Raw genomic sequence first — 25,235 nt, 5'->3', positions numbered from 1 at the left:
CTATATAAGTATTTGGAAAGAGCTTTCATTTTGTAAAGTGTTGTGTATCTAAATCTTAGTTAACTTCAGAAATATGATTTGTTTATTATCAAATTGTCTGGAATAATCTGCATGCAATAAGGTTATCCCTTCAGAGCTACATTTTTATTGCATTTATTTAAAACAGGCGCTTGCGTTGACGTAATATTTAGAAAACAATAAACGGCGATTTATAATAGCATGTAGTTTTGCGCCATATTGGAGACAGTTGAGATAAGCAGACTTTAACCAGCTTCACTTAGCAATAATATAATATATAAGTACTAAATGTCCGTGAGGTGCCTTTGACTCTACTGCCAAATGAAGTTAAAATGAACAAGTAAGCAAGCGCAAAGTTCGGGTATAATTATATAATACATAATTTTAATATAAAAAAAATTATATAATAATATATCATTTTGTATTCTTGCAATTTGACATGATCAAAGACAGGGAAATAGCCACTTTGTATTGAATGTTTAATTCAACATTCGACGAGACCGCCAATGACTACAATTTGCTATATTATTAAGTTATATTATGTGCTATAGTCTTGCTTACTTTCATTACTACATTTTAATCCTCCGAAATATTTACATTTAAATCAATCCCAAATAAAATATTAAGTTATCAAATATCTCCCTTTTTGCTCTTTATTCAATGCTTTATAAAAAGTGTACAGTGATCGGATTTAGTTTAAATATACGCCGTTTCTTTCGTTACTCTGTTTCCATCTAGACGGCAACTTCAGAATACCCCCCGCGTAGAAGTCGCCCTCCTTATTTGCGAAGAACTGGGAAAACCACTTTTTACAAGCCTCTTTTGAGTTCAACTTTAAACCAACAAGGGCGTTCGCCATGGACAGGAACAGGTAACTTCTGACGAGCCATCAACGAAATGTGTGGTCTGGCGTTGTCCTGGTGAAACACTACACCCTTCCTGTTGGTCAATTCTGGACACTTCTGGTAGATCGCCTTCTTCAAGCGGTCCAGTTTTTCGCAGTAGATGGTAGAATTAAGCGTCTGGCCATATGGAAGCAGCTCATAGTGGATGATTCCTTCGCTTCAAAAATGGGTCGAGTTCGTTCCGTTTCGGTAGCATATCGCAGGCGTTGATTTGGTCCAGAAGTTATTTTGCGTCAAATCATGCAGCTCCCAAACATCAATCTTTTTTGCGTATCCAGCCTTCTGCAGATGGTTTAAAATGGTTTGGTGACTAACTCCGATCTTCTAGGCGATGTCACGAGATGCCACATGCCTATCTAAAACGATATTTTCTATGATTTGATCGGTATTCGTCGTCACAGGTCGTCCGCCGGGTGGCTTATCCATGGTGTCGTTTTTAGCCGCTCTAAATCGTCGAAGCCAATCGTCCGCAGTTCAAAGTGATAGAGTACCTTCCCCCAAAACAACATTAATCTCACGGAACGTTTCTCTAGCGGATTTGCCTTTAAAGAAGGATAATTTTAAAATAGCGCGAATTTCGGCGTTAGTGAACTTCATGTTTACATGTCTATAGCTGTTGGACGCAATATCCAAACTAATCATGCATAGCGTCGTTTCTTAGGTTAGTTACGAGCTCTGTAACGCTTTCTACATAGCAGCGAAATTCAAAAAAAAACCAAAAAGGCGGAAGGGAGTTTGTGTTAGGGATGCGAGTTTTATACCAAGATCGCGAAAATACTACTTAAATTCCTCAGGTAAAAAAATATTTAAAAAAATGAGTTTTTCTAAGTTAGCCAGACTGTCCTTATTTACTATGCCAAATATGAGCGCGATCTGACAAACCAGTTTGTGTACAGCAGCTGCTTTAGTCAGTACACCTCAGTAGTGCGTTGCGCTTTTAATAATGGATAAAAATATCGAACAAAGAATTTATCTCAAATTTTTTTATTTCTAAATAAATGTCATGTACGGAATCATTGAGAATGCTTACGGTGATTTAGTTTTATGAAAAGCGCCTACGAGTGGTAAAAAGCATTCAAAGACGGTCGACAGATCGTTGAAGACGACCTTCGACCTCTTCAACTGTTGAAAATATTAAAAGAAGTGAAGGATATGATGCTTCAAAATCGTCAGGCAAGTGTTAGAGAAATGGCAAGAGAGTTCGACATCTCACACGAGTCTGTTCGAATGATTTTCATGGATTTTTTGGGTATGAAATGCGTTCTTGCTCGTCTCGTCAGAACTCTTTGTTTATAATTCACGCTCATGGAGGGCATTATCAGTGCTGTTGAGACATGGGTTTATGATCCGTGCATCCCAAAAGACTGATGTCTTAACCTCATGTGTATTCCACTAGAAACGTTGAAGCCATGTTTTTATTGTCATACACCGACGTAAAAATTCGGTTTCATTTCGATTAAAGGTCACTCAAACACTCCTCAGAATCAGAAATTCGTTGTGTTTTCTTATATTATGAACTTTCGAGGCACCCACTTTGCACAGAACTTTCGCTTCTTTAGTGCGTCATTGTCCTCTGTGCTCATTTCGCCGTTCTCCAACTTAGCAAATCTCTTTCCAACTTAGCAAATCTCTTTTCAATCATATAGATGGTAGTAGTATTATCTATATGTCAGCCACAGTACAGCGTGGACGGGTCTTCTAGTGGAAAGATATATGTGAGAACAATGTTTACAAATTATTAAATTTTATTATCAACATAAAAATAAGAAATTAAAAAAATCATCTTCCCCGATGAGGCTCAATTTCATCTTTGATATGATCAACCATAACTATGATCTTGACAACATGTGGTTCCAAAAAGATGGGGCTACATGCCACACTGTACGTGCAACATCCAAATTATTGCTAGAAAAGTTTGAAGATTTGATTAATTCAAGAAATTGGGATATTGAATGACCTCCAAAAAGTTGTGTTTTAACACCATTAGACAACTTCTTTATTATTTGAAGTCATTGGTCTTTGGCAATAAACCATATTCTCTTCGAGCTTTAGGAGTCAATATTGAGGGTATTTTCCATGGCATACGACTTGATTTCGTAGAAAAATTACTCGAAATTGGGATCATCAATATCGTGGAGACCATTTGAATGATGATATATTCAGAACTTTATTGTATCGAGTGTACATACTTCACATTAAATAAAAAACATTTGAATTTCAATCATATCAATCTTATTGGACAACTTCATATATATTACCCAATATCAATCCCGATTAGTTTTATGGGTCACACATTTGCGTTAGGTGAACAAAACCTATTATGCTTTGTAGCAACATGTTGTATATTCTGGTATACATATATAGTATATACATATAGTATTATTTAAAAACTTCTCGACTTATTTCATGAAGAAACATATAACACCACGTTCGCCCACAGTTCAATTTCAATCATTTATTTAACACATTAAACATTTCTAAAACATTATGTAAACTTCCTTATAACTCACTTAAAGCAAATCACTTATGACGAACACTCGGCACCACCAACAACACAAATTTCCGGACGTGAAGAATCGCAAGTCAGGCCACTAGGACAACTGCCGACGACACTCCGTAACAACGCAGTACTGTTACATTGCGCAAAGGTGGTGGGAGTGAGACAGGTGAAGAGCTTGTTACCATTACAGGCGCCACAAGCATTTTGTTCGGCTGCGCAATCTGCTGAGGATACTGAGCCCGCTACACACCGCTCTGTTGAATTGGCGACGCACACCTCTCCCGTGGGACACTGAAAGACCTGCGACGAATCTGGTACACCTTTATGACAGATGAGGAACGAACTATCGCTGAGACAAGCTATACCGTTGACGCTGCAAGTGTTGCACTTAGCCGATGCGGGAGAGTATAAGAGGGCTGTCGCGAGGAGGCAACTCTATTGAAAAATTAAAAACAAAAATCCGAAATAAATTGAATTTTTGTATATAAATAATATACATATATATATGTATACACTAACCATTAGCCAAACTTTTGGGGAAATCATTTTTGTATCTGCGCTGTAACTGTTAGGGACAACTAAATTCAACTGAACTGTGTCTTCTCGCCGTTAGCTTTATAGCCGCCTCTAGATTGTTGCGTCTACGTCTTCCACCACGAAGGTTGCTAACGATAAGACAAGACAACGAGACATATTTGAAAAATGTTGATTCAAATAGCTAGAAAATAGCGAAAACAAAACAAATAACGCAAATTTTGTAAATATATTTTATGAAATGGCGGTTTATCTCGCTGTATACTTAGGGATGAAAAAGATTTATGCTAAACAGCTACCGTTTGTCAACTAAACTGACTGTGATAAGCGGATTAGGTGTTTTCATATCAAATAAAATAGTCACAATATATGGTTAATTATTCTTTCCTAGCGATAGCGTGTTCTAACGAAAGATGACTCCATAATGTAAGAGACTGCTTTGGAAAAATAAATGTTTGTGTTGTAAATAAATATTAACTGGCAAATATAACATTTTAAATCAAGTCGCAAGGTTGTGTATGTGTCCTTGGTCGAAATAGAAATTTGAAATAGTCTTGTAAAAAAGTTAAGAGTATTAAGCTTTTATCTAATCTCGTTAATGGAACAATTTTAACTAAACGATCTCTTGAAAACAGAATATGGCACTTTTTTAAGGGGTTACATGGGTTTAGGAGTTTCCAAAAATAGATTTTTTAATAAACAGATTTTTTTACAACATCTCTAGTATATTGCCCTAAATTTTGAAGTTGATCAGAGTAATAATTTCTTAGATACATCCTTTAGAACTTGTGCGCTCGAGGCTAGCTAGGCTAAGTGCGCCGTGTTTAGACGCGATTTTCGCGGTTTGGCAAAGTTTTTCGAGAACAACTCAGGTCTTTGAGATACAGTTCTTTAAGACAATGGCCAAGTTTAAAATATTTTTTTCCAAAAATGTCATAATTTCATTGTTAGTATAAAAAATTCTAGTAAAATATTTAAATTTTTATAAGAGAATAATATTTTTGAAAAAGGCTGTTTTTACCCCTTAAAAGCTTTTTGAAACAACTCGCATGCATGTAGCAATATACACTTTTTCGTGTAGGTGGTAACTCTTACTTGAAAATACTTTAAATTAAAATTTACCAAAACACTTTTGAACATTTTTTGAGCATCATATTGTACAATGTGAGAGACAAGTATTTGGTAATGGTCACAATCTCGTCAAAGACGAAGTTAAAACTCTATTCCGACTATATTTTGTATAAAGTATTCGAACTGCGACCGCCAAGCTTTCATAAATCACAATCCATTTTTTCAGTGATAAACAAATTATGTGGGATTCAACGTGTGCAATTTTAATTGGAGGGTCTTAATTGCCGCTGGGTTATTCACAAGAATGTTTATGGCATTGCTGTTTAGAGCCAAAGTCAGCTTCGGCTCCGCTTACAATTTCGGCCTGAAATACCGAATTGTTGTTATTTAGTTTGAAGCTGCATTCCGTGCATGTATTACTACAGAAAAAGCTCGTACCTATTCCTGTTTCACCATTTCATCCCTCAGTGAATATACAGATTTCATCGTTGGTCCATTCTTTATTACTTGGGAATGAAAATTCCATATGTGTTTCTTTCCTCGTATTTCTCCTTTACTTGGTCGGTCTCAAGCTTAGTTTTTCTTATCTAGAAAACCACGGAGATACTTGACTGAGCTCGAGAGTGAGATCGTTATATCCATTAAAGAGGGGAGATTGATTTATATCATCAAAGCTGGTAGAACAATCATGTTTTCATCTATAGCCTTTTAGCATAAACAAAAGTTGTGCAAAATGAGTAATGTGTACTAGTTAATTGTCAAATAGTTTTCAAGGTCCTCTTAAGCTTCTCAACTTAAATTTAAATTTATCTTTCAAAATAATACCAACAATAAAGAAAATATTTGCGAAAGCGTGGGATGCGTGGAGGACGGTTTAAAGAATTCTCAGAAATATTAGCAAATAAACAGGTAGATTTACAAATATTTGTATAGACACGCTTTTCGCATGCGTTCACCACTAAAAAGGTTATCAGTTCCATTGCTCATAGCCGAAATGCCACAGAAGTCAAGAAACTGGCCGGCTAGTTTAATAAACTTTTGCAAGGATGAATGGCTTCATGACTTCCCGAATTTTGTTAGAAGGTCAGTTAAGTTAATGCCAGCACAGAATTTTAAAACAAATTGTTAACATTTCAGGAAAGATTCCATTGGCGCATGTGATTGTTTTATATAAGTGCAGGTTTTAGTTAGCAATATATTATAATTCAGCTTTTAGTTAAAGAGATCGCATTGGCCTTTATCACATCACATAAATCAGATAATAATACATATTTAAATATTCGTCAATCGAAATGACCTGTCAGAGTTGGGTCCCGGACTAAAAATTTTGAATTATCAAAGAAATATAAGAAAAACTAGAGCCCTGCCAGTGATCAAATAATATCTGCAAAATATTTAATACAATTTTCGAAAACAATTTAAAAAATGTAGCCTACTCTTAAAAACATACTTTCAACATTTTAGTAGCGAGAATTTGTGTTAGCATAGATATCATCGCACTCTGCTTATAAGGAGGCTGATAGAACATATTTATAACTCAAAAAGTTTGGGAGTAAATTTCCAAAACGTATATAAAGTAATACAATTTAGACTGAAGTACACTGCCAGCTTCAACAAGGTTCGCTGGTAACACATGTGTTACAAGAATACGACACGTCGAACGCGATCTGTAAACTTCTTCTAGAAGACTACACTGATATCATTACTATAAGCAAAAAAAGGTAGACTTTGTTCATAATTTCAAAATTCAAATTCAAAGTAAGCCCCAATACATTTGTGCCAACATTTTTTCCAACTCTCCAAACAGTTGATAAAGTCAATTTTCGGAATATCTTTCAATACGCGTATCGATTTACTTGGACTCTAAACTTTTTCTCCGGGGCGGTCATTTGAGTTTGCTGAATAGCTAGAAAGCATTGTTTCTCAGGCGTTAACGCGACGCTGCTTCTCAAAAAATTTGAGTAATTTTGGAACCAATCGTGATTTCACTTTTCTTGAACCAAGTGATCTTTTAAAATGGGCTGCATTGATCCTTCCGATATTCCTATGATGCCAGTAAAAACTCTGCTGTTAATTGCTAATTATCAAGTACCAATTCCCTCATTTTATTGACGTGTTGATCTTCACGTGATGCAGATGGCCGTCTTGTAAATGGTTGATCATAAGTCGTAGACCTTCGAAAAATCTTGAAGTCCGTTGAAACAAATTGATGCTCAGGTCCAACGACTTACATTTAAAGGAAATGGCTTTGCTAATTTGTTGTTAAATGTTGTTTAAAATAAACAACAGAGTCGAACTAAGGTTGCATAATTAAGAAAAATAATTTTTTATCAAGATCTTTATCTTGATTTTGATCACGCAGTTTGTATATTAGCCATATGCTACAATAATCTGACCTAAACAATATATTCGGAGTTTGCAGTATTGACTTAAGTAATAATATTTGTAAAATTTCGTAAAGAGAGTTTTTCAAATAAGAAAGTTTTCCGACATAATATTGATTTGGATCTATGGTCCAATATTAACAAATGAGCGGTTTCTACAGAAGAAGTGCGTCTAAAATTTCAGATAGATATATCTAAAACTGTATAGAATACACTATACGTGGGGCAGAGAGCCGTTTATATTTATATACTTGTAGGGTATCCAACTTTTCCAACTATAGATTACAAACTTCGTGGCAAACTTAACACACCTAGCTCAGGGTTTAAATATTCCCATAATCAAGAGCTCATTATGCCACGATGTTCCTTTTAAAGACTCAACAACGTGCTTTCCATTGCCTGAAATATCAGTGCTATTCGGATCTTACGTTATGTTAACGTTTCGTTAGAATAATTAAAAATGGGTATTTTTCTGCCACTGTCACACATGAAACAAGTCGGTTCGTTAATTTTAATTCTCACTCTATTCACACACACACGTCATATGAGAAGGTTTATGGGAGGATTCCACCACCACCACCTTTAACCATATTCAAAAAGTATAGACAAACTGATTTAACTAATTAGTATATTATGTATTTTACTTTTCTCTTTATTCATACAATAAACAATTTAAGCCTAGACAAGTATCAGAAATTCTCAACTCAAAGAAGAATGTATTTAACTCGCAGGAGCATCAAGATCACACTCAATTTCACCGTCTAAATAACATGCGTCTACACAAATATCCCCACCTCTCTGTGCCGCGCATGTTAAACCGGTCGGACACGTGCCCGTTGTGACGACTGTCGCGCCATTGCATTGAGCAAAGGTGGTGCGACTGGTGCAAACAAACGTGGGGCTGTCCGCGGCACAGCCACAAGTGATGTCAGTGCTCGGAGTGCAATCAGCTGGTGCGTTAGCTGCGTCCGAACATTTCATCAGCAGACTCGTACAGGTGCCACCGTTGGGACATTCGTGGGCAGTGGTGTTGTCGGGTTGGTTGTTGAAACAAATATTGAATTGGGTCTCGCTGATGCAGGCGATACCATTGCTGCCGCAAACTCCGCAAGTCGCTGTCGTATGTTGCACCAGTAAACTCACTGTCGCAAGGAGGAGTAACTAATCGGAGAAAAATATTTAGAAAAAAAACTTAATTTATTGAGTATATTGTGCACATATTGTGGTCGTCGCTTTTCTTACCGAAATAGAAAGGTGTGTGTTGGACTTCATTTTAAATAGAATACCGTGTGTTTTTCTCGCCCAGTTAAGACTAAATTTGTTTTAATTGCTCAACCAGCTTTTTATATCGCTACTCGGTAGCCAAACACCGTTGGGGAATGATAACACCAACAAATGTAAATAAAAATCATATAAATCAGAAAATACGCACACTTTCACACAAATTTTATTTAAACGAGATAGCGTTTGTCTGCTTCGTAAAGTTTCGTTATGTTGTGAATCTCAACCAATGCAAAGTTAAAAAATATGTGAAAAGTGCAAATTTTTATCACAAGTCCAGTTAACTGTGAGTGCTACCAATATATGTAACATATATAAGTCAAACATTATTTTCTCTTTTCGCTGAGACTTCTCAACTTCGCTATAACTCGTCGACTACTTTCAATTATAAGTCATTATCATGGCTTCGTAAAACCTACCGACACATTGATATCTCCATGAAGAAGTTCTGCTCATTTCTTATTAAATTAGGTTAGGTCAGTTTTACGCTGATCTAAATATCAAACTTGAAATACTATGTGAAATCCATTTTTAAGCCTTAAAAAGAGAAATTTTGTATTCGATCTTATGAGCAAAGACAGCTTTACAGATTTGCTCAGGCATTTAATTTCTACTCACACCATCACTAAGACATATCCGAAAGTTTTATCTTGAAAATGTAGGATAGCTTCTGCAGCTATAAGCCGGTAAGATCCTCAAGCTCAAAACCTGTTAGCACTCCCACAATTAGGGAGATGCTATAATACTGAGGGAAAGAAACTGGCTTGATCTCTTGATGAATCTAAATAAATTGAATCTAAAGTCATTCGATTAAAAGCTGATGCTAGGTACGTTCTTATTGTTCAATATGTGTAAAAGAGGGTCGAGATGCGTTTATTGGTTTTAGATTTTCTACCGTAGTGGATTTAAAAATCTAGGTGTGAAGATCCACCGACTTAAAGTGTGATTATTTTGGCGATCTAATGTCATTCTTGCCGAATTTCTATTTAAAATTCCTTCCAACGGTTCTCAGATTTTGGTAGTTCACAGTTGGATGGCTAATGCCAACAAAAGGCTGGTTTATGTACGGTGAATTCAGGGTTTTATTTACATATATGTATGTATATATTATGTTGTTAGTAGTTTATTTAATTCCGTTTGAACCAACATAAAAGCGTTAAATTCGTTCCGATTTTTTTAGAGTCTCTCAAGTCGGCATCTAACATACGTCGCCAAGAAGGCAAGCCTGTGGGTTCTAATAAAGAGCAGCTCTGTATAAACCTCATTAGTATTTTTACGTAATGTGCACTCTTCGAAAAGAAACCCACGCACATTATGAGTGGCAAATTTCAGCGCAAAACTAACTTATATCGGTATTCTGCTTGAGACGATTGTCTCATGTCTCTAATTGTCACAATCTTCATTTAGTGACTCTGTTAGTGAGGAGTCTCAATTTGGTATTCTGGCAGATACAGTAAAGTAGTATATTGTATAGTAGAATACTGTATCTGCCAGAATATCAAAATGAGACTCCTGACTAACAGAGTCACTAAATGAAGATTGTGACAATTAGAGACATGAGACAATCGTCTCAAGCAGAATACCGATATTAATGTTATCTTAAGTTAGACGGTGTTTTCCGAGAGTCAACCACTTTTATTTACATCACGTTTAAAACATTTTCATATATTAAACTTAAGGTTTATCTCATGTTTTAGTGAAAAATGCAAGCATTCTTCATTTCACACAGCTTTAATAAATTTTGTAATGCCCGCAGTTCTCAATTGGATTGGCCACGTGAGCGACTAAATTTCGTTAAAATATATCTGATTTACAAACTGTAAGTGTTTGTAACGAATTATTGAAAAATTTCAATATTTTTATGCTTTAGCTACCGTTTCGGTTCTATGGCGAGGGCAGAATCATCCTGAAAATTAACTCTGCGAGTAAGTATTTTTGGGCATTCACAGATTCTTAGAGAATAATAAGCTGCCCAACACCAAATTTGGTTATATCCCCCACACTATTAAATAGGATGAATGCTTTACGGTGGGTAAAACACAGCTTCCAAAAACTGCTCTCACGTTACATACGGAGACGAATGGTTTCCGAAATAAAGGTAAACTATTGAAACAAACAAACAAAAAACAGTGTATTGAGCCTTATCGCAGAAGATGATTTTTCTATGAAAATCTGGATCATTTTCAAGTTGTTGCTCAGCGCAATTCAAAACGAAGATTCTGATGGTCAAGCGACTTCAGTTGTCGCATCAATTAGATGTTGTCAGGATGTAGGCCAAGATCTCTTCGCAAAAAAAGGTCTTCCTCAATTTATGCGCTAATGGCAGCAATATTCTCGACACTACGATCATTTCTTTGCCTCACAGGCACTGGAGCATTTCATACTGTTCTTGTGGATTCAAATTTTCCACTGGATGCTTAATTGTTGATCTAACAGGACGATTGTGACGACCATAAATTGAACGTAGCGCTTTTAAAGTTGAGGCTACTGACTCCGAATTTCGATAGTAAATTTTAATAATTTCGACTCTCAGTTGGATCTTATGTACATATTTCCATGACGAAATGGTAAATATGAAGAGGAATGTGAAAGGAGCGGGAAAAATATGACGTCGTTTGCTGCCTCTATCGGTTTACTTATGTAGCGTCCCCATCAAAAAACTCATTACTTTTACAACGGGAAAATGGGCGTGATTTTCAAGAAGAATTGTCATTTCATTCAAGTCATGGCCACGGAACCACTGAAAGGTATTTTCAAGCGTCCTCTTTTCGAACAAAATGGTTGACGCAATAGCTTGCGTGGCGTGGAGAATTCGGCAGAGGTTATGAAATTGTAGAAACATAGTGTGCTGCCCAGCACTTACCTTCAGAATTTCTTGAAGTAACTAAGAGTCTTCTCGAAAAGAGTTTAAAGCAGATATTTGAAAGATGGAACTCATCAAAATAATCATTTGTTTATACAAACGAGCAACTACGTAAATGTGCATAAGAATGCATTTTAGTTGTAATCCAGAATATAAATTATGTCAGCTGAGAACACAACAACCGGAAAAATATAAAATCCACAGCAACCGCTATGAAGAGTTTAGTTGTAAATTACTACAGTAGACGAGACATAAGAGTTACTAGAGATTGCAAGTTATAACAAAATGTGGAAATTTAGCGTAAGAACATGAGAAAGAATTCGTAAAATATTAGGAAAAAAATATAAAAAATTATACAAAACAATTAAACAAAAATACTATACCAAAAAAAAAATAAAATAAAAAATTATAAAACAAAATTTTTAAAAATTTAATTAACACACCATTTCTCCCAACAGTTCACGACCATAATACTAACCGCTTTGCTGTCGGCGCGCTTGTGCAACGGCGAGTGCAATGTTTGCAATGACAACGGCGCTGCCTGCATAACAAACACCACCTTCCAACTATGCTTTAGCAGTAAGTAAACGGCGCTAGTTTTTGTTTTTTGTTTTACAAAAAGTACAGTTATTTTAATCAACCACTCAATTTTATGCAGACGTGGCACAGGGTGCCATATATTCCTGCCCGAATGCCGGCCAAGTTTGCACCAATTTGGGTGCGATTTGTCTCGATTCCGCAAGCAGTACAAGTATTCAAGCCGATTGTGGCAACACAGAACAATGTGGACTCTGCACTGGTGTTGCAGATGGCAGTTACGCATGCACCAGTCACACCACGTTTGTCATGTGTCTAGGTGAAGAGCCATCAAGCATAACTGCCACCTGTCCCAGCGATGAAGTTTGCTTAACTTCCCGTGCGAATGATGGAGTCAGTCCTTGCGCCAGTCAGTGTTTGACAAATATTGCGGATATGTGCGATATTATATCTCCGGATGCTACAACTGTCACGCCCACAACGGTCACAACTGAGACGGCCAGTGCACAAACAACCTCGACTCCAACAACGATAACTTCGGCACCTACAACTGAGAGTAGTTCCAGTACAGGCACAACTGAGACGGTCAGTACACAAACAACCTCGACTCCAACAACGATAACTGCGGCACCTACAACTGAGAGTAGTTCCTCTACAGGCACAACTGAGACGGCCAGTACACAAACAACCTCGACTCCAACAACGATAACTGCCGCCCCCACAACTGAGAGTAGTTCCAGTACAGGCACAACTGAGACGGCCAGTACACAAACAACCTCAACTGCAACAACGATAACTGCCGCACCCACAACTGAGAGTAGTTCCAGTGCAGGCACGACTGAGACGGCCAGTACACAAACAACCTCAACTGCAACAACGATAACTGCCGCACCCACAACTGAGAGTAGTTCCAGTGCAGACACGACTGAGCCGGCCAGTACACAAACAACCTCAACTGCAACAACGATAACTGCGGCACCCACAACTGAGAGTAGTTCCAGTACAGGCACAACTGAGACGGCCAGTACACGAACAACCTCGACTGCAACAACGAGAACTGCCGCCCCCTCAACTGAGAGTAGTTCCAGTGCAGGCACAACTGAGAGGGTCAGTACACAAGCTACCTCGACTGCAACAACGATAACTGCCGCTCCCACAACTGAGAGTAGTTCCAGTGCAGGGACGACTGCAAGTGCGGAGGAAACTGTGTGTAATAGTCAAACTGCAGTAGGTCGCTACCCGAATCCGAACGACGCCACATGTCGAACGTAAGTTTGCTCACCGCATTCCTTAACGATATCTGAAGAATTTATAATCTTATAATATTTTTAATATACTTTCAGTTATATCTACTGCAGTTTTCGCCCAACTGGTAGCTTAGTTGGTATTCTGATGACTTGCCCTGGCTCAACATACTTTAATTCAAGTGCAATTCAATGTCAAGCTGCTCTGCCAGCGGATTGTACTTAATTATAGAAATATTCAAATAATATAAACCATTCAGAGGACAGGCTCCGGATATAGAAAGTATAATTAATAAGAAAATTGATCGATTGTAAATAAATACAAAGTATAAAAATGTGCTTGTCATATTTTAATTGCTACTGTTTAATTGTAAGCAAGTGGAGTATGACCAGAGAACTTAGGAAGTAGCTAAAAAAGAGAAGTCAAAGTTAGCAGAAAGCGAGGAAATGCGCTTTGGTCTCTTCTACAGAACAGCGTAACAATAAAAATGACGATCTGAATTTATTTTTTGAACATAACTAACGACTTTTATCTACCGGACTCTACGCCATTCAAAGTCATTTGGAGACAAACGAGTACCTCTCTAATAACGAAACTCATGGGTAAATTGTATAGTAAAGGGTGATTTTTTAAGAGCTTGATAACTTTTTTTTAAAAAAAAACGCATAAAATTTGCAAAATCTCATCGGTTCTTTATTTGAAACGTTAGATTGGTTCATGACATTTACTTTTTGAAGATAATTTCATTTAAATGTTGACCGCGGCTGCGTCTTAGGTGGTCCATTCGGAAAGTCCAATTTTGGGCAACTTTTTCGAGCATTTCGGCCGGAATAGCCCGAATTTCTTCGGAAATGTTGTCTTCCAAAGCTGGAATAGTTGCTGGCTTATTTCTGTAGACTTTAGACTTGACGTAGCCCCACAAAAAATAGTCTAAAGGCGTTAAATCGCATGATCTTGGTGGCCAACTTACGGGTCCATTTCTTGAGATGAATTGTTGTCCGAAGTTTTCCCTCAAAATGGCCATAGAATCGCGAGCTGTGTGGCATGTAGCGCCATCTTGTTGAAACCACATGTCAACCAAGTTCAGTTCTTCCATTTTTGGCAACAAAAAGTTTGTTAGCATCGAACGATAGCGATCGCCATTCACCGTAACGTTGCGTCCAACAGCATCTTTGAAAAAATACGGTCCAATGATTCCACCAGCGTACAAACCACACCAAACAGTGCATTTTTCGGGATGCATGGGCAGTTCTTGAACGGCTTCTGGTTGCTCTTCACCCCAAATGCGGCAATTTTGCTTATTTACGTAGCCATTCAACCAGAAATGAGCCTCATCGCTGAACAAAATTTGTCGATAAAAAAGCGGAAAACACATTTCGAACCGAACACTGATTTTGGTAATAAAATTCAATGATTTGCAAGCGTTGCTCGTTAGTAAGTCTATTCATGATGAAATGTCAAAGCATACTGAGCATCTTTCTCTTTGACACCATGTCTGAAATCCCACGTGATCTGTCAAATACTAATGCATGAAAATCCTAACCTCAAAAAAATCACCCGTTACTACCATCTATATGATTTCTATTAGTTGGATTATAACTATTAGTTAATGAGATATAGCATTTTTCTGAAGCAACTTGTGTTAGTTTAAAAAAATCGATCATAAAGCATTTCATGTGTCAATAAAGCATTGTTTTTTTGTGAAAAATACTGTTGAATTTGGGCTCAGGGAAATCCACCGTTGAGTTGCAAAGTAGGTGCTCGCAAGTTCATAATACAACAAAAACAACTAATTCTGAGAAGTGTTTAAGTACTCTCTAATCGCAATAAATAAAGAAATATAGCTCCATCATTTCCCGCTGGAGTCCAATCGACAGTCATTCTAGTGGACTGCACATGATGAAGTTGGTGGTGATGGTTTTCAGGCGCGGAAAAACGGAAAAGGCGGCTGGAAAGGTTGTGACATCAGTCTTTAGGGATGCACGTGGTATAATACATACTCAACGACTGATTACTGAACCATTTATAATCTATTTCACGGCGTATTTGGTTGCAGTTCTTTTCTTCTATTCCAAATACTTAGCAATTGTATTATGGAAAATGTCAATGTTATTGGAAGTGTTTCCGCTGGCTGTACTGTATTCTCTGGGTTGAAAAACACTCTTTAGCCATTCTTCAAATAAACTGCGAGACGCACAACAGTCAAAAAACGTTCATGAATTGCAGAAGTAAATACCCTACAAAGCGCTTTATTGCAGTTCACGTATCGACCGTATCGTTCAAGACCAATAACCGCCATATTGGTTCCTTTGATGACGTACTTAGAAACGTATTTTATAGATTACACCAAACTGCAATACTAAACATTGATATGAGTTTTGAATGTGAATTAGACAACAGTGGAGAATATAGTACGATCAATATGTTCTCAACTTCGATATTCACTACTCTAAGTTGAATGGTAAATGTCCTGCCATTGTCGTCTGATGAGCTACGACGATAGAGTGGATATCCATCATTTCCAGTTTGCGTTTCCGAAAGAAAAGCACGTGGATAGTGTTTCGTGCATTTATTGCAAGTGGGATGTCTGCAAGGTCCATGCACCATATTGGTTTTCATCGCTTCGTAGAATAATGGATCTTTCTCTGCATGAGGAATTTCGGCAGAAATGATTTCATCAATTTGATCTAGTGTAACCACCATCCACCATTCAAAAAAAAATGTGTGCCTGGGGCAAACCTCTTTTTTGCAACTCAACAGAGTACATCCAGCATCTGACTGCACCATACTTGTATATACATACGTTGCTTCAAGATAAAGTTCATCAAACACCGTAGCTGTTGTTTGAAAAGTCTTGCTGTATTATCGTGATGATCGCTTGCTGATTGACAGCGATCCATAATTCCACACATATGTCATCGCATCGTGGGAGTCTCATGAAGTTCTTGTGTCTTGAACTGCCATACGTTGATGGCAAAAAGAACGCCGACCGATATTAGCGCGATGTCTTCGTTGCTTCGTAACAAATTTCAATCTGTAATTGATCACTTCGTTTGAAACACACATAAAGTTTTCACTGAATAATTTTCAATAATTTTTCCGGAATAAAAAAGTAAGCGACCGAAATTGAACGATTCAAATAATTTACAAATCAAAATATTGAAAAACAAAACAAAAAAGAAGTGTATGAAAAGTCACTTTTTGGAAATTTCCAATTTTTCGACTTTTCCTTATGAAAAGTATATGGTTTTTTTATATCTAACCCTTTCCAGATCCACAGCGAACAACTCCTGATTTCATGAAGATTGGTTTCGCCGTTCTCGAGCGTTAGCGTTACTAACAAACGAACAATCATTTTTACTTACATATGTATGTATGTATGTATATACAAAATAAAACGTTTGTATGGGAAAAAGAAAAGGGCTGTTTTTAGGGGTTTCCGGCAACTTTCGTAATTTTTTCTTACATAAGAACCTTGTCCTAATAATAACAAATACAACAAAAAAAATCAGCCAAATCGGTTCAGCCGTTTATGAGTGATGAAATTACAAAGAAAGTGGCATTGATTTTTATATATATAGATATATACTACAATGAGAAAAAATAGTAAGACTTTCATCATAATTTTAAAATTCTTATATTACATTACATGGAGCGCTACAAAGTAAACAGGACTTAAAAAAATAGAACAATTGTTTTTTTCGGCAAAATCAATTTATTTTATTCAAAATAGTCTTCTTCTGCTTCAATACAGCTTTTTGCATGGTCCAAAAACATATCGAACGAGTGTTCTAGCTCATTGGCCGGTATGGCCGTCAGTATGCCGGAGAAAGCCTTTTGAATGGCACTACGACTGCATGACGCTTTCCTTTCATGAGCAAATGCATTTTTCCGAAAAGGTGCCGGTGCCATATCAGGTGAATATGGAGAGTGGTTAATGGTTAAAATGTGATTTTTGGTCAAATAATCGGTCACAAGCGTCGATCGATGAGAGCAATTTTTGGTCGATTATGTATGTCCAAATTCGAGGGCCACAATTATACACAGCAAACAAAAGGGGAAATGTTTCTGATAAATTTAAAAATAAAAAGCTTGACAAATTTCCAAAAAAATTCTTAGTGTGGCAGGCCATTTGCCAGTGTGGCTTTAAAAGTGAACCTTTTATAGGCTATGGAACAATAAATCAAGAAATTTATATTAATGAGTGCTCACAGAGGATGGAGTCATGTGTAGAAGTTCACGCAAGTGAGGAAAGTTCTCTGATCGCCATTCACTTGGGAGTGGCCAGAAACGATTCTTTTACATATGACTCAAGCAGCTCACGACTTCCGGTCTTTGACCGTTTGAAGGCGAGCTTAAGTGAGAAGGCGAAATATTCCCTACTTAGGGTTGTGCGCTGGGTTTGGGACCCGCCACGTAAAAAAACACCCCAATGAAAGGAAACAACAAGCCTCGGATGAGTGACCTCCCTTTTGATGACGACCATGCCAAACGAATTAAGGACTATGATTTGAGGGCATGCACCTGGAATATCCGGTCCCTTAATTGGGAAGGTGCCGCTGCCCAGCTGGTTGATGTCCTCGTGAAAATAAAGGCTGACATCACCGCCGTCCAAGAAATGCGATGGACGGGACAGGACAGAGACGAGTAGGTCCTTGTGGCATTTACTACAGTGGCCATATAAAGGAGCGCAAGTTTGATGTGGCATTCGCGGTGGGAGAGAGACTCCGTCCCCGAGTACTACCATTCACTCCGGAGAATGAACGTCTAGCCACAATCCGCATCAAAGCGAGGTTCTTGAACATATCGCTAATTTGCGCCTACACCCCGACGGAAGAGAAGGACGATGTGACCAAAGATGCCTTTTATGGGTGCTTGGAGCGCACTTATGTGAGATGCCCCCGCCACGATGTCAAAATGGGCAAAGAAGGTATCTTTGGCACTATGGTCGGTAAATTCAGCCTCCACGAGGAAACATCCCCAAATGGGTTGAGGCTGATCGACTTCGCCGCTGACGATGATATTGATATCATCGGCCTCAACACCTGCGCCGTTAGTTCTGCTTTCTGCAGACTGAACAAGGAAGCAACGCAAATGGGTCTGGCAGTGAACGAGGGCAAGACGAATAGTTGTTAGTTATGACTGTCATCAAACAAACAGTCATCGCACTCGCGTCTTGGCCCCCACGTCACTGTTGACAGTCATAACTTTGAAGTTGTAGATAATTTCGTCTATCTTGAAACCAACGTGAACACCACCAACAACGTCAGCCTAGAAATCCAACGCAGGATAACTCTTGCCAACAGGTGCTACTTCGGACTAAGTAGGCAATTGAAAAGTAAAGTCCTCTCTCGACGAACAAAAGCCGCTCATAAGTCGCTCATAATTCCCGTCCTGCTATATGGTGCAGAGGCTTGGACGATGACAAAAACCGATGAGTCGACGTTGCGAGTTTTCGAGAGAATAGTTCTGCGAAAGATTTATGGTCCTTTGCACGTTGGCCACGGCGAATATCGCATTCGATGGAACGATAAGCTGTACGAGATATACGACGACATTGACATAGTTCAGCGAATTAAAAGACAGCGGCTACGCTGGCTAGGTCATGTTGTACGGATGGATGAAAACACTCCAGCTCTGAAATTATTCGACGCTGTACCCGCCGCGGGAAGCAGAGGAAGAGGAAGACCTCCACTCCGTTTGAAGGACCAAGTGGAGAAGGACTTCGCTTCGCTTGGAATATCCAATTGGCGCCGCGTAGCGAAGAGAAGAAACGACTGGCGCGCTGTTGTTGACTCAACTATAATCACGTAAGCGGTGTCTACTCCAGTAAAGAAGAAGAAGAAGAGTGCTCACAGAAACGTCTTTTACCTTTAATTAAGCTTCATAAGGATCCAGTACTTTTTTGGTTTGATCTTGCGATATGTCATTACGGAAAAACCGCTTTAAAGTGGTACCGAGGCAATAGAGTGGTTGTTGTTCCCAAGGAGGTAAACCCTCTGAATTGCCCAGAGCTCAGGCCGATTGAGACTTATTGGGCCATTATTAAAGCAAAACTGTTAAAGATGCAACATATAGTGAAAAATGAGAGGCAATTTAGGAATAAGTGGCAAAGCGTCACTAAAAGCTTCAATAAGGATTGTGTGCAAGCGCTTATGAAGGATGTTAAGTCTGAATTACGATTATTCGCTTATAAAAAATATTCTGAATATTATATCTTGAATTAGTAGAAATATTTATATAAACAATAACTTGTATAAATATTTCCGAAATTGAATAATAAATATAAGTTTTATAACGTTATACGTTCGACCAATTTTTTTCGCGCACATACTTTATAATATCGTACTGTAGTTATGATGCGTGTGCCGAACGTCAGGCCAACCAATGTGGCATGTTCGTCCTCAGCCACGTAAAAGAGCGTTCAGAGCTGGCATTCGTCGCAGGAAGTGTGCAGAATATGCGAAGAAAACTATGAATTGTGGGGTGTTGGTCTACATCGCAGTTCGTCAACGTTTCCAATGCAGTAGACGGCAACTTGTTGTTTTTTGACTTTTGCTTCTGCCCCAAATGGCACTGTCAGTGATCAAGTTCACCTTTGAGCTTCGAACGTTGAACGTCGCACGACGTTGTCATTATACACAGGGCTTTTGAATCTCTCTATCTCCCATTTAGCCCTCTTAATCTGCCACTGCGTATAGTGAATACTGTGAGTGGGGCATAGAGCCGTTTATGACTAAATCAAATCTCGGAACTTACGTTATGTTAACTTTTCGTTCGAATAATAAAAAATGCGTATCTTTCTGTCAATCCCACACAGGAAACGAGTCGGCTCGTAAATTTAAGTCTCTCTCTCACACCCGCACCGCAGATGAGAAGGTTTTTGGGTGACTAACACTAGTCCATTTTCACAATTATAGAAAAATTTATTTAACTAAATTTATCGTATATTTTAATTTTCTCTTTATTCATACAAAAAACAATTTTAGCCTAGACAAGTATAAGCAATTCTCAACTCGAAGGTGGATGTATTTAACTCGCAGGAGCATCAAGATCACACTCAATTTCACCGTCTAAATAACATGCATCTACACAAATATCCCCACCTCTCTGTGCCGCGCATGTTAAACCGGTCGGACACGTGCCCGTTGTGACGACTGTCGCGCCATTGCATTGAGCAAAGGTAGTGCGACTGGTGCAAACAAACGTGGGGCTGTCTGCGGCACAGCCACAAGTCATGTCAGTGGTCGGAGTGCAATCAGCTGGTGCGTTAGCTGCGTCCGAACATTTCATCAGCAGACTCGTACAGGTGCCACCGTTGGGACATTCGTGGGCAGTGGTGTTGTCGGGTTGGTTGTTGAAACAAATATTGAATTGGGTCTCGCTGATGCAGGCGATGCCATTGCTGCCGCAAACTCCGCAAGTCGCTGTCGTATGTTGCACCAGCAAACTCACTGTCGCTAAGAGAATCAACTAATCGGGGAAAAATATTTAGAAAAAAACTTAATTTATTGAGTATATTTTTACATATTGCCATCGTCGATTTTCTTACTGAAATAGAACTTTGTGTGTTGGACTTCATTTTAATTAGAATACCGTGTGTCTTTCTCTCCCCGTTAAGACTAAATTTGTTTTAATTACTCTATCAGGTTTTTATATCGCTACTCTGTAGCCAAACACCGTTGGGGAATGATAACACACACCAAATGTAAATAAAAATCATATAAATCAGAAATACGCACACTTTCTTACGAATTTTGTTTAAACGAGATAGCTGTGGTGATACGTTTGTCTGCTTCGTAAAGTTCCGCTATTTTGTGAATCTTAGTCAAGACAAAGTTAGAAAAGAAACGGGAAATATGTTAATTTGTGTCACAAGTCCAGTTAACTATGCGAACTGAGAACTAATTAAAGTAATTTACAATGCTCCTTTTCAGACTCCATTATTTTCACTCTCTCGTCGACCAATTCTAAGTTTAAGTCGTTACATAGGACTCACTTTGGATTCGTAAAACCTAGCGCCTATCCTTTTAAGTCTGAGCTTTGATATCCCAATGACAAAGTTGTGCTTCTTAAGCTAAGTTAGGTTAGGAATTAGCTTCAATATTTTGTCCATTTCTTTTAGACTTTTTGGACGCTTTTCTCTTATCTTTTTGCCCATACAATTCCAGCACTTCTCAATTGGATTGAGTATGCTCCTGTCTTGAAACCTTCTATTAGTCACCTCATTTTTTCGTAGAATTTTCGAGCATTACCCCTATCGGCCAGCTTGTCACGCTCTTCATACTCACACATTTAGACCTCTCGAGTAGAAAATCGTTCGGCTGTCTGTTGTGATTGCAGCTTTTTGACGTCAAACCTTCCTTGCGTTTGTTGACGTGCGTTTTTTGCTGCACAGAAGAGGGTGCGTCTCTTGGCTGCAACAAGATAATTGTTCAAATCAATGTAGGACCTCATGTACGCACTTCTAAAACACTGGAGACGTGTCTTCCGTCTATCACAACATGATCGATCTGGTTGGTGGCTTTTCGATCCGGAGACAGCCAGGTAGCTTGATGTATTTTCTTCTGTTGGAATCTCGTACTACAGATAACCATATTTCGATCTCCGGCCAAGTCGATCAGCCTCAACCCCTTAGGGGATGTTTCCTCGTGGAAGCTGATTTTACCGACTGTTTCATCAACAATACCTTCTTTGTCCACCCTGGCGTTTAAGTCGCCAAGCACGATTTTGGCATCGTGGCGGGGGCAGCTCTCTTAAGTGTGCTCCAAGCGCTCATGGAAAGTATCTTTATTTACAGCGTCCTTCGTCATCGGGCCGTCGATGCAAATCAGGGATAAGTTGACGAACTTCGCTTTGATGCGAATTGTGGCTAGACGTTCATCCACCGGGGTGAATGGCAGTACCCGGCGACGGAGTCTCTCTCCCACCACGAATCCCACACAAAATTTACGCTCCTTTATATGGCCACTGCAGTAAATGCCACAAGAACTTACTCGCCTCAGTTTTTGTCTCGTCCATAGCATTTCTTGGACGGCGGTGATGTCAGCCTTTACTCTAACGAGGACATCAACCAACTGGGCTGCGACAGCTTCCCAATTAAGGGACCGGACAGGACTCAGCACACAACCCTGCGGAGGCGATATTTCGCCTTCTCACTCTAGCTCGCTTTCAAATGGAGACTAGATATAGAAACAAACAATCAACGAACAAATAGTGGCAGTTTGTAAATTTAATATTAGAAACTTTTCATATTCGTGGGTTTTTGTAGGATCGTCTATGTTTGATGGTTAGCTGTATAGGTGTTTTCTCCAGTAGATTTTGATTGTAGATGATAAATATACTCGTTTAGCACAATATTGGAAGAAAATTTTAAACACTTTGCCTTTGGAAGCCAATATTGGTGTTATAAAAAAACATAAATTCGGCTTCTTATTGGGATTATCTTTTCGTACAGTCAGCTAGTCATTAGTACACGGTGAGGGGTAAGAAGAAAATTTACAAAAATTCGCCTCATATGTCAAATGAGTCTTTAAACTTAGCTCGCTACAAACTCCCTTTCTACTGCATGAATTTGAATCAGTATATACTGTTATGACAAGACAAGAAACTGGGTCTGGTTTCAAGAAGAATTGCCTTTCTTATCAAATCATGGCCACGGAACCATTGAAAAGTATTTTTAAGCGTTTACTTTACCAACAAAATGGTTGACGCAATAGCTTGTGTGGCGTAGAGTATTCGACAGAGGTTATAAGATTGTAAAATGTTAGTGTGCTACCCAACACCAAACTTTTTCATGTTTGTGATCGCAAAAGTTTTCATATAACAAATAATTTATTAATAAAATAGTGATACAATTTGTAGGGTATTATGTAACTACCCTACAAATTTTATTTTATTTATGTAAGTTTAAAGAGTTTTCAGGGACAGTTAAATACAAATTATATAGAGGTTAAATTTCTAAATTTTGAAGAAATAAAGATATTGAAATGTGCCTAAAAATTGTTGTATCCCCATTAGGTAAGCTGAGAGCTTCTTGAAGGAACTAAGGGTCTTCTCGAAAGTGGCTTAAAGTAGATGTTTGGAAGATAGAACTCATCCAAATCATCATTTTATTGACTCAAATGAAATTTAAAAATCATAGATCACAAACGACAGAGAGCTACTTTCATTGCCATTTAACCTTCTATCGTTAAACGCGGTTTATTTGTTAATACATAAGTACATTTTCCTTGAAGTTGTCTAATTAGCGCCACACACACACACATTAAGATTTAAACTACGCAAATATGCATTCGTATGTACTTAAGCGTAATCTAGTTTACAAAGTGATAGAATATAAATTATGTCAGCTGAAAACACAACAACCGGAAAAATATAAAACCCACAGCAACCGTTATGAAGAGTTTAGTTGTAAAACACTACAGTAGACAGACACAAGAGATACTAGAGATTGCGAGTTATAACAAAATGTGGAAATTTAGCGTAAGAAGATGACAAAGAATTCGTAAAATATTAGGAAAAAAATAAAAAAAATTATAAAATTATACAAAACAATTAAACAATTTATAAAAAAATTATAGAACAAAATTTTTAAAAATTTAATTAACACACCATTTCTCCCAACAGTTCACGACCATAATACTAACCGCTTTGCTGTCGGCGCGCTTGTGCAACGGCGAGTGCAATGTTTGCAATGACAACGGCGCTGCCTGCATAACAAACACCACCTTTCAACTATGCTTTAGCAGTAAGTAAACGGCGCTAGTTTTTGTATTTTGTTTTACAAAAAATACAGTTATTTTAATCAACCACTAATTTTTATGCAGACGTAGCACAGGGTGCCATATATTCCTGCCCGAATGCCGGTCAAGTTTGCACCAATTTGGGTGCGATTTGTCTCGATTCCGCGAGCAGTACAAGTATTCAAGCCGATTGTGGCAACACAGAACAATGTGGACTCTGCACTGGTGTTGCAGATGGCAGTTACGCATGCACCAGTCACACCACGTTTGTCATGTGTCTAGGTGAAGAGCCATCAAGCATAACTGCCACCTGTCCCAGCGATGAAGTTTGCTTAACTTCGCGTGCGAATGATGGTGTCAGTCCTTGCGCCAGTCAGTGTTTGACAAATATTGCGGATATGTGCGATATTACATCTCCGGATGCCACAACTGTCACGCCCACAACGGTCACAACTGAGACGACCAGTACACAAACAGCCACAACTGAGAGTAGTTCCAGTGCAGGCACGACTGCAAGTGTGGAAGAAACTGTGTGTGGTAGTCAAACTGCAGTAGGTCGCTACCCGAATCCGAACGACGCCACATGTCGAACGTAAGTGTGCCCACCGCATTCTTCAACGATATCAAAAAATATATAATCTGATAAAATTTTAATATATTATACTTTCAGTTATATCTACTGCAGTGTTCGTACAAGTGGTAGTTTGGTTGGTATTCTGATGACTTGCCCTGGCTCCACATACTTTAATTCAAGTACAATTGAATGCCAAGCTGCTCTGCCAACTGGTTGTACTACATAGTTATAAATATTCAAACAATATAAAGCTTTCAAAGGAAAAGGTCCGCATGTAGAAAGTGTAATTAATAAGAAAATTGATCGTTTGTAAATAAATACAAAGTATAGAAATGTGCTTGTCATCTTTTAATTGCCAATGTTTAATTGTAACCAAGTAGAGTATGACCAGAGCACCTAGGACGAAGCTAAAAATTAGAAGTCGAAGTTAGCAGAAGCTGACGAAATGGATTTCGGTCTCTTCTACTGAACAGCTCAATAATAAAGTTGACAACATAATACAATTTAAGTCCATTTGCTGAACATATCTTACTGCCTTAGGTCTTTTATCTACTGGACTTTACGGAATTCAAAATCAT

At 38.3% G+C, this 25,235-nt stretch overlaps 4 protein-coding genes across 6 annotated transcripts; 1 reads left to right on the top strand and 3 right to left on the bottom strand.

The window, feature by feature from the left end:
* Positions 1-3,363: 3,363 nt before the first annotated feature.
* On the bottom strand, positions 3,364-4,102 carry LOC105223598 (uncharacterized). Its single transcript, XM_011201352.4, has 2 exons — positions 3,943-4,102; positions 3,364-3,858 (listed from the first exon to the last, which is right to left on the bottom strand). The coding sequence occupies exons 1-2, from the start codon at positions 3,967-3,969 to the stop codon at positions 3,448-3,450; spliced, it is 438 nt and encodes a 145-aa protein (XP_011199654.2). The 5' UTR covers positions 3,970-4,102; the 3' UTR covers positions 3,364-3,447.
* Positions 4,103-8,026: 3,924 nt separating this feature from the next.
* On the bottom strand, positions 8,027-8,809 carry LOC125778627 (uncharacterized). Its single transcript, XM_049457278.1, has 2 exons — positions 8,655-8,809; positions 8,027-8,573 (listed from the first exon to the last, which is right to left on the bottom strand). The coding sequence occupies exons 1-2, from the start codon at positions 8,682-8,684 to the stop codon at positions 8,133-8,135; spliced, it is 471 nt and encodes a 156-aa protein (XP_049313235.1). The 5' UTR covers positions 8,685-8,809; the 3' UTR covers positions 8,027-8,132.
* A 2,895-nt stretch (positions 8,810-11,704) lies between these two features.
* LOC105223597 (uncharacterized) lies at positions 11,705-24,994 on the top strand. 3 transcript variants are annotated; one of them, XM_049457277.1, is made up of 5 exons: positions 11,705-11,856; positions 12,015-12,135; positions 12,215-12,869; positions 13,131-13,361; positions 24,754-24,994. In XM_049457277.1, the coding sequence occupies exons 1-5, from the start codon at positions 11,842-11,844 to the stop codon at positions 24,881-24,883; spliced, it is 1,152 nt and encodes a 383-aa protein (XP_049313234.1). In that variant the 5' UTR covers positions 11,705-11,841; the 3' UTR covers positions 24,884-24,994. The 3 variants fall into 3 exon arrangements, with proteins under 3 accessions (XP_049313234.1, XP_049313232.1, XP_049313233.1); XM_049457275.1 differs by having other exon boundaries at positions 12,215-13,361; XM_049457276.1 differs by lacking the exon at positions 24,754-24,994 and adding an exon at positions 13,437-13,676 and having other exon boundaries at positions 12,215-13,361.
* LOC125778628 (uncharacterized) lies at positions 20,278-20,989 on the bottom strand. Its single transcript, XM_049457279.1, has 2 exons — positions 20,891-20,989; positions 20,278-20,811 (listed from the first exon to the last, which is right to left on the bottom strand). The coding sequence occupies exons 1-2, from the start codon at positions 20,918-20,920 to the stop codon at positions 20,371-20,373; spliced, it is 471 nt and encodes a 156-aa protein (XP_049313236.1). The 5' UTR covers positions 20,921-20,989; the 3' UTR covers positions 20,278-20,370.
* Positions 24,995-25,235: the final 241 nt, after the last annotated feature.

The sequence above is a fragment of the Bactrocera dorsalis genome, chromosome 5 (genome assembly GCF_023373825.1).
Source record: "Bactrocera dorsalis isolate Fly_Bdor chromosome 5, ASM2337382v1, whole genome shotgun sequence".
In the NCBI taxonomy this organism is placed as follows: domain Eukaryota; kingdom Metazoa; phylum Arthropoda; class Insecta; order Diptera; family Tephritidae; genus Bactrocera; species Bactrocera dorsalis.
This window is presented reverse-complemented; position numbering and strand designations above follow the sequence as displayed.

What these genes read in the sequence shown, in the direction of transcription:
- LOC125778627 (XM_049457278.1), bottom strand. Translation starts at nt 8,684, where the DNA reads ATGAAGTCCAACACACACCTTTCTATTTCG. An exon ending in ACACACACCTTTCTATTTCG is followed by an intron (nt 8,574 to 8,654) that starts GTAAGAAAAGCG and finishes TTCTCCGATTAG; the next exon opens with TTACTCCTCCTTGCGACAGT.
- LOC125778628 (XM_049457279.1), bottom strand. Translation starts at nt 20,920, where the DNA reads ATGAAGTCCAACACACAAAGTTCTATTTCA. An exon ending in ACACACAAAGTTCTATTTCA is followed by an intron (nt 20,812 to 20,890) that starts GTAAGAAAATCG and finishes TTCCCCGATTAG; the next exon opens with TTGATTCTCTTAGCGACAGT.
- LOC105223597 (XM_049457275.1), top strand. An exon ending in CTTCCAACTATGCTTTAGCA is followed by an intron (nt 12,136 to 12,214) that starts GTAAGTAAACGG and finishes AATTTTATGCAG; the next exon opens with ACGTGGCACAGGGTGCCATA. An exon ending in AACGACGCCACATGTCGAAC is followed by an intron (nt 13,362 to 24,753) that starts GTAAGTTTGCTC and finishes TTATACTTTCAG; the next exon opens with TTATATCTACTGCAGTGTTC.
- LOC105223598 (XM_011201352.4), bottom strand. Translation starts at nt 3,969, where the DNA reads ATGATTTCCCCAAAAGTTTGGCTAATG. An exon ending in CCCCAAAAGTTTGGCTAATG is followed by an intron (nt 3,859 to 3,942) that starts GTTAGTGTATAC and finishes ATTTTTCAATAG; the next exon opens with AGTTGCCTCCTCGCGACAGC.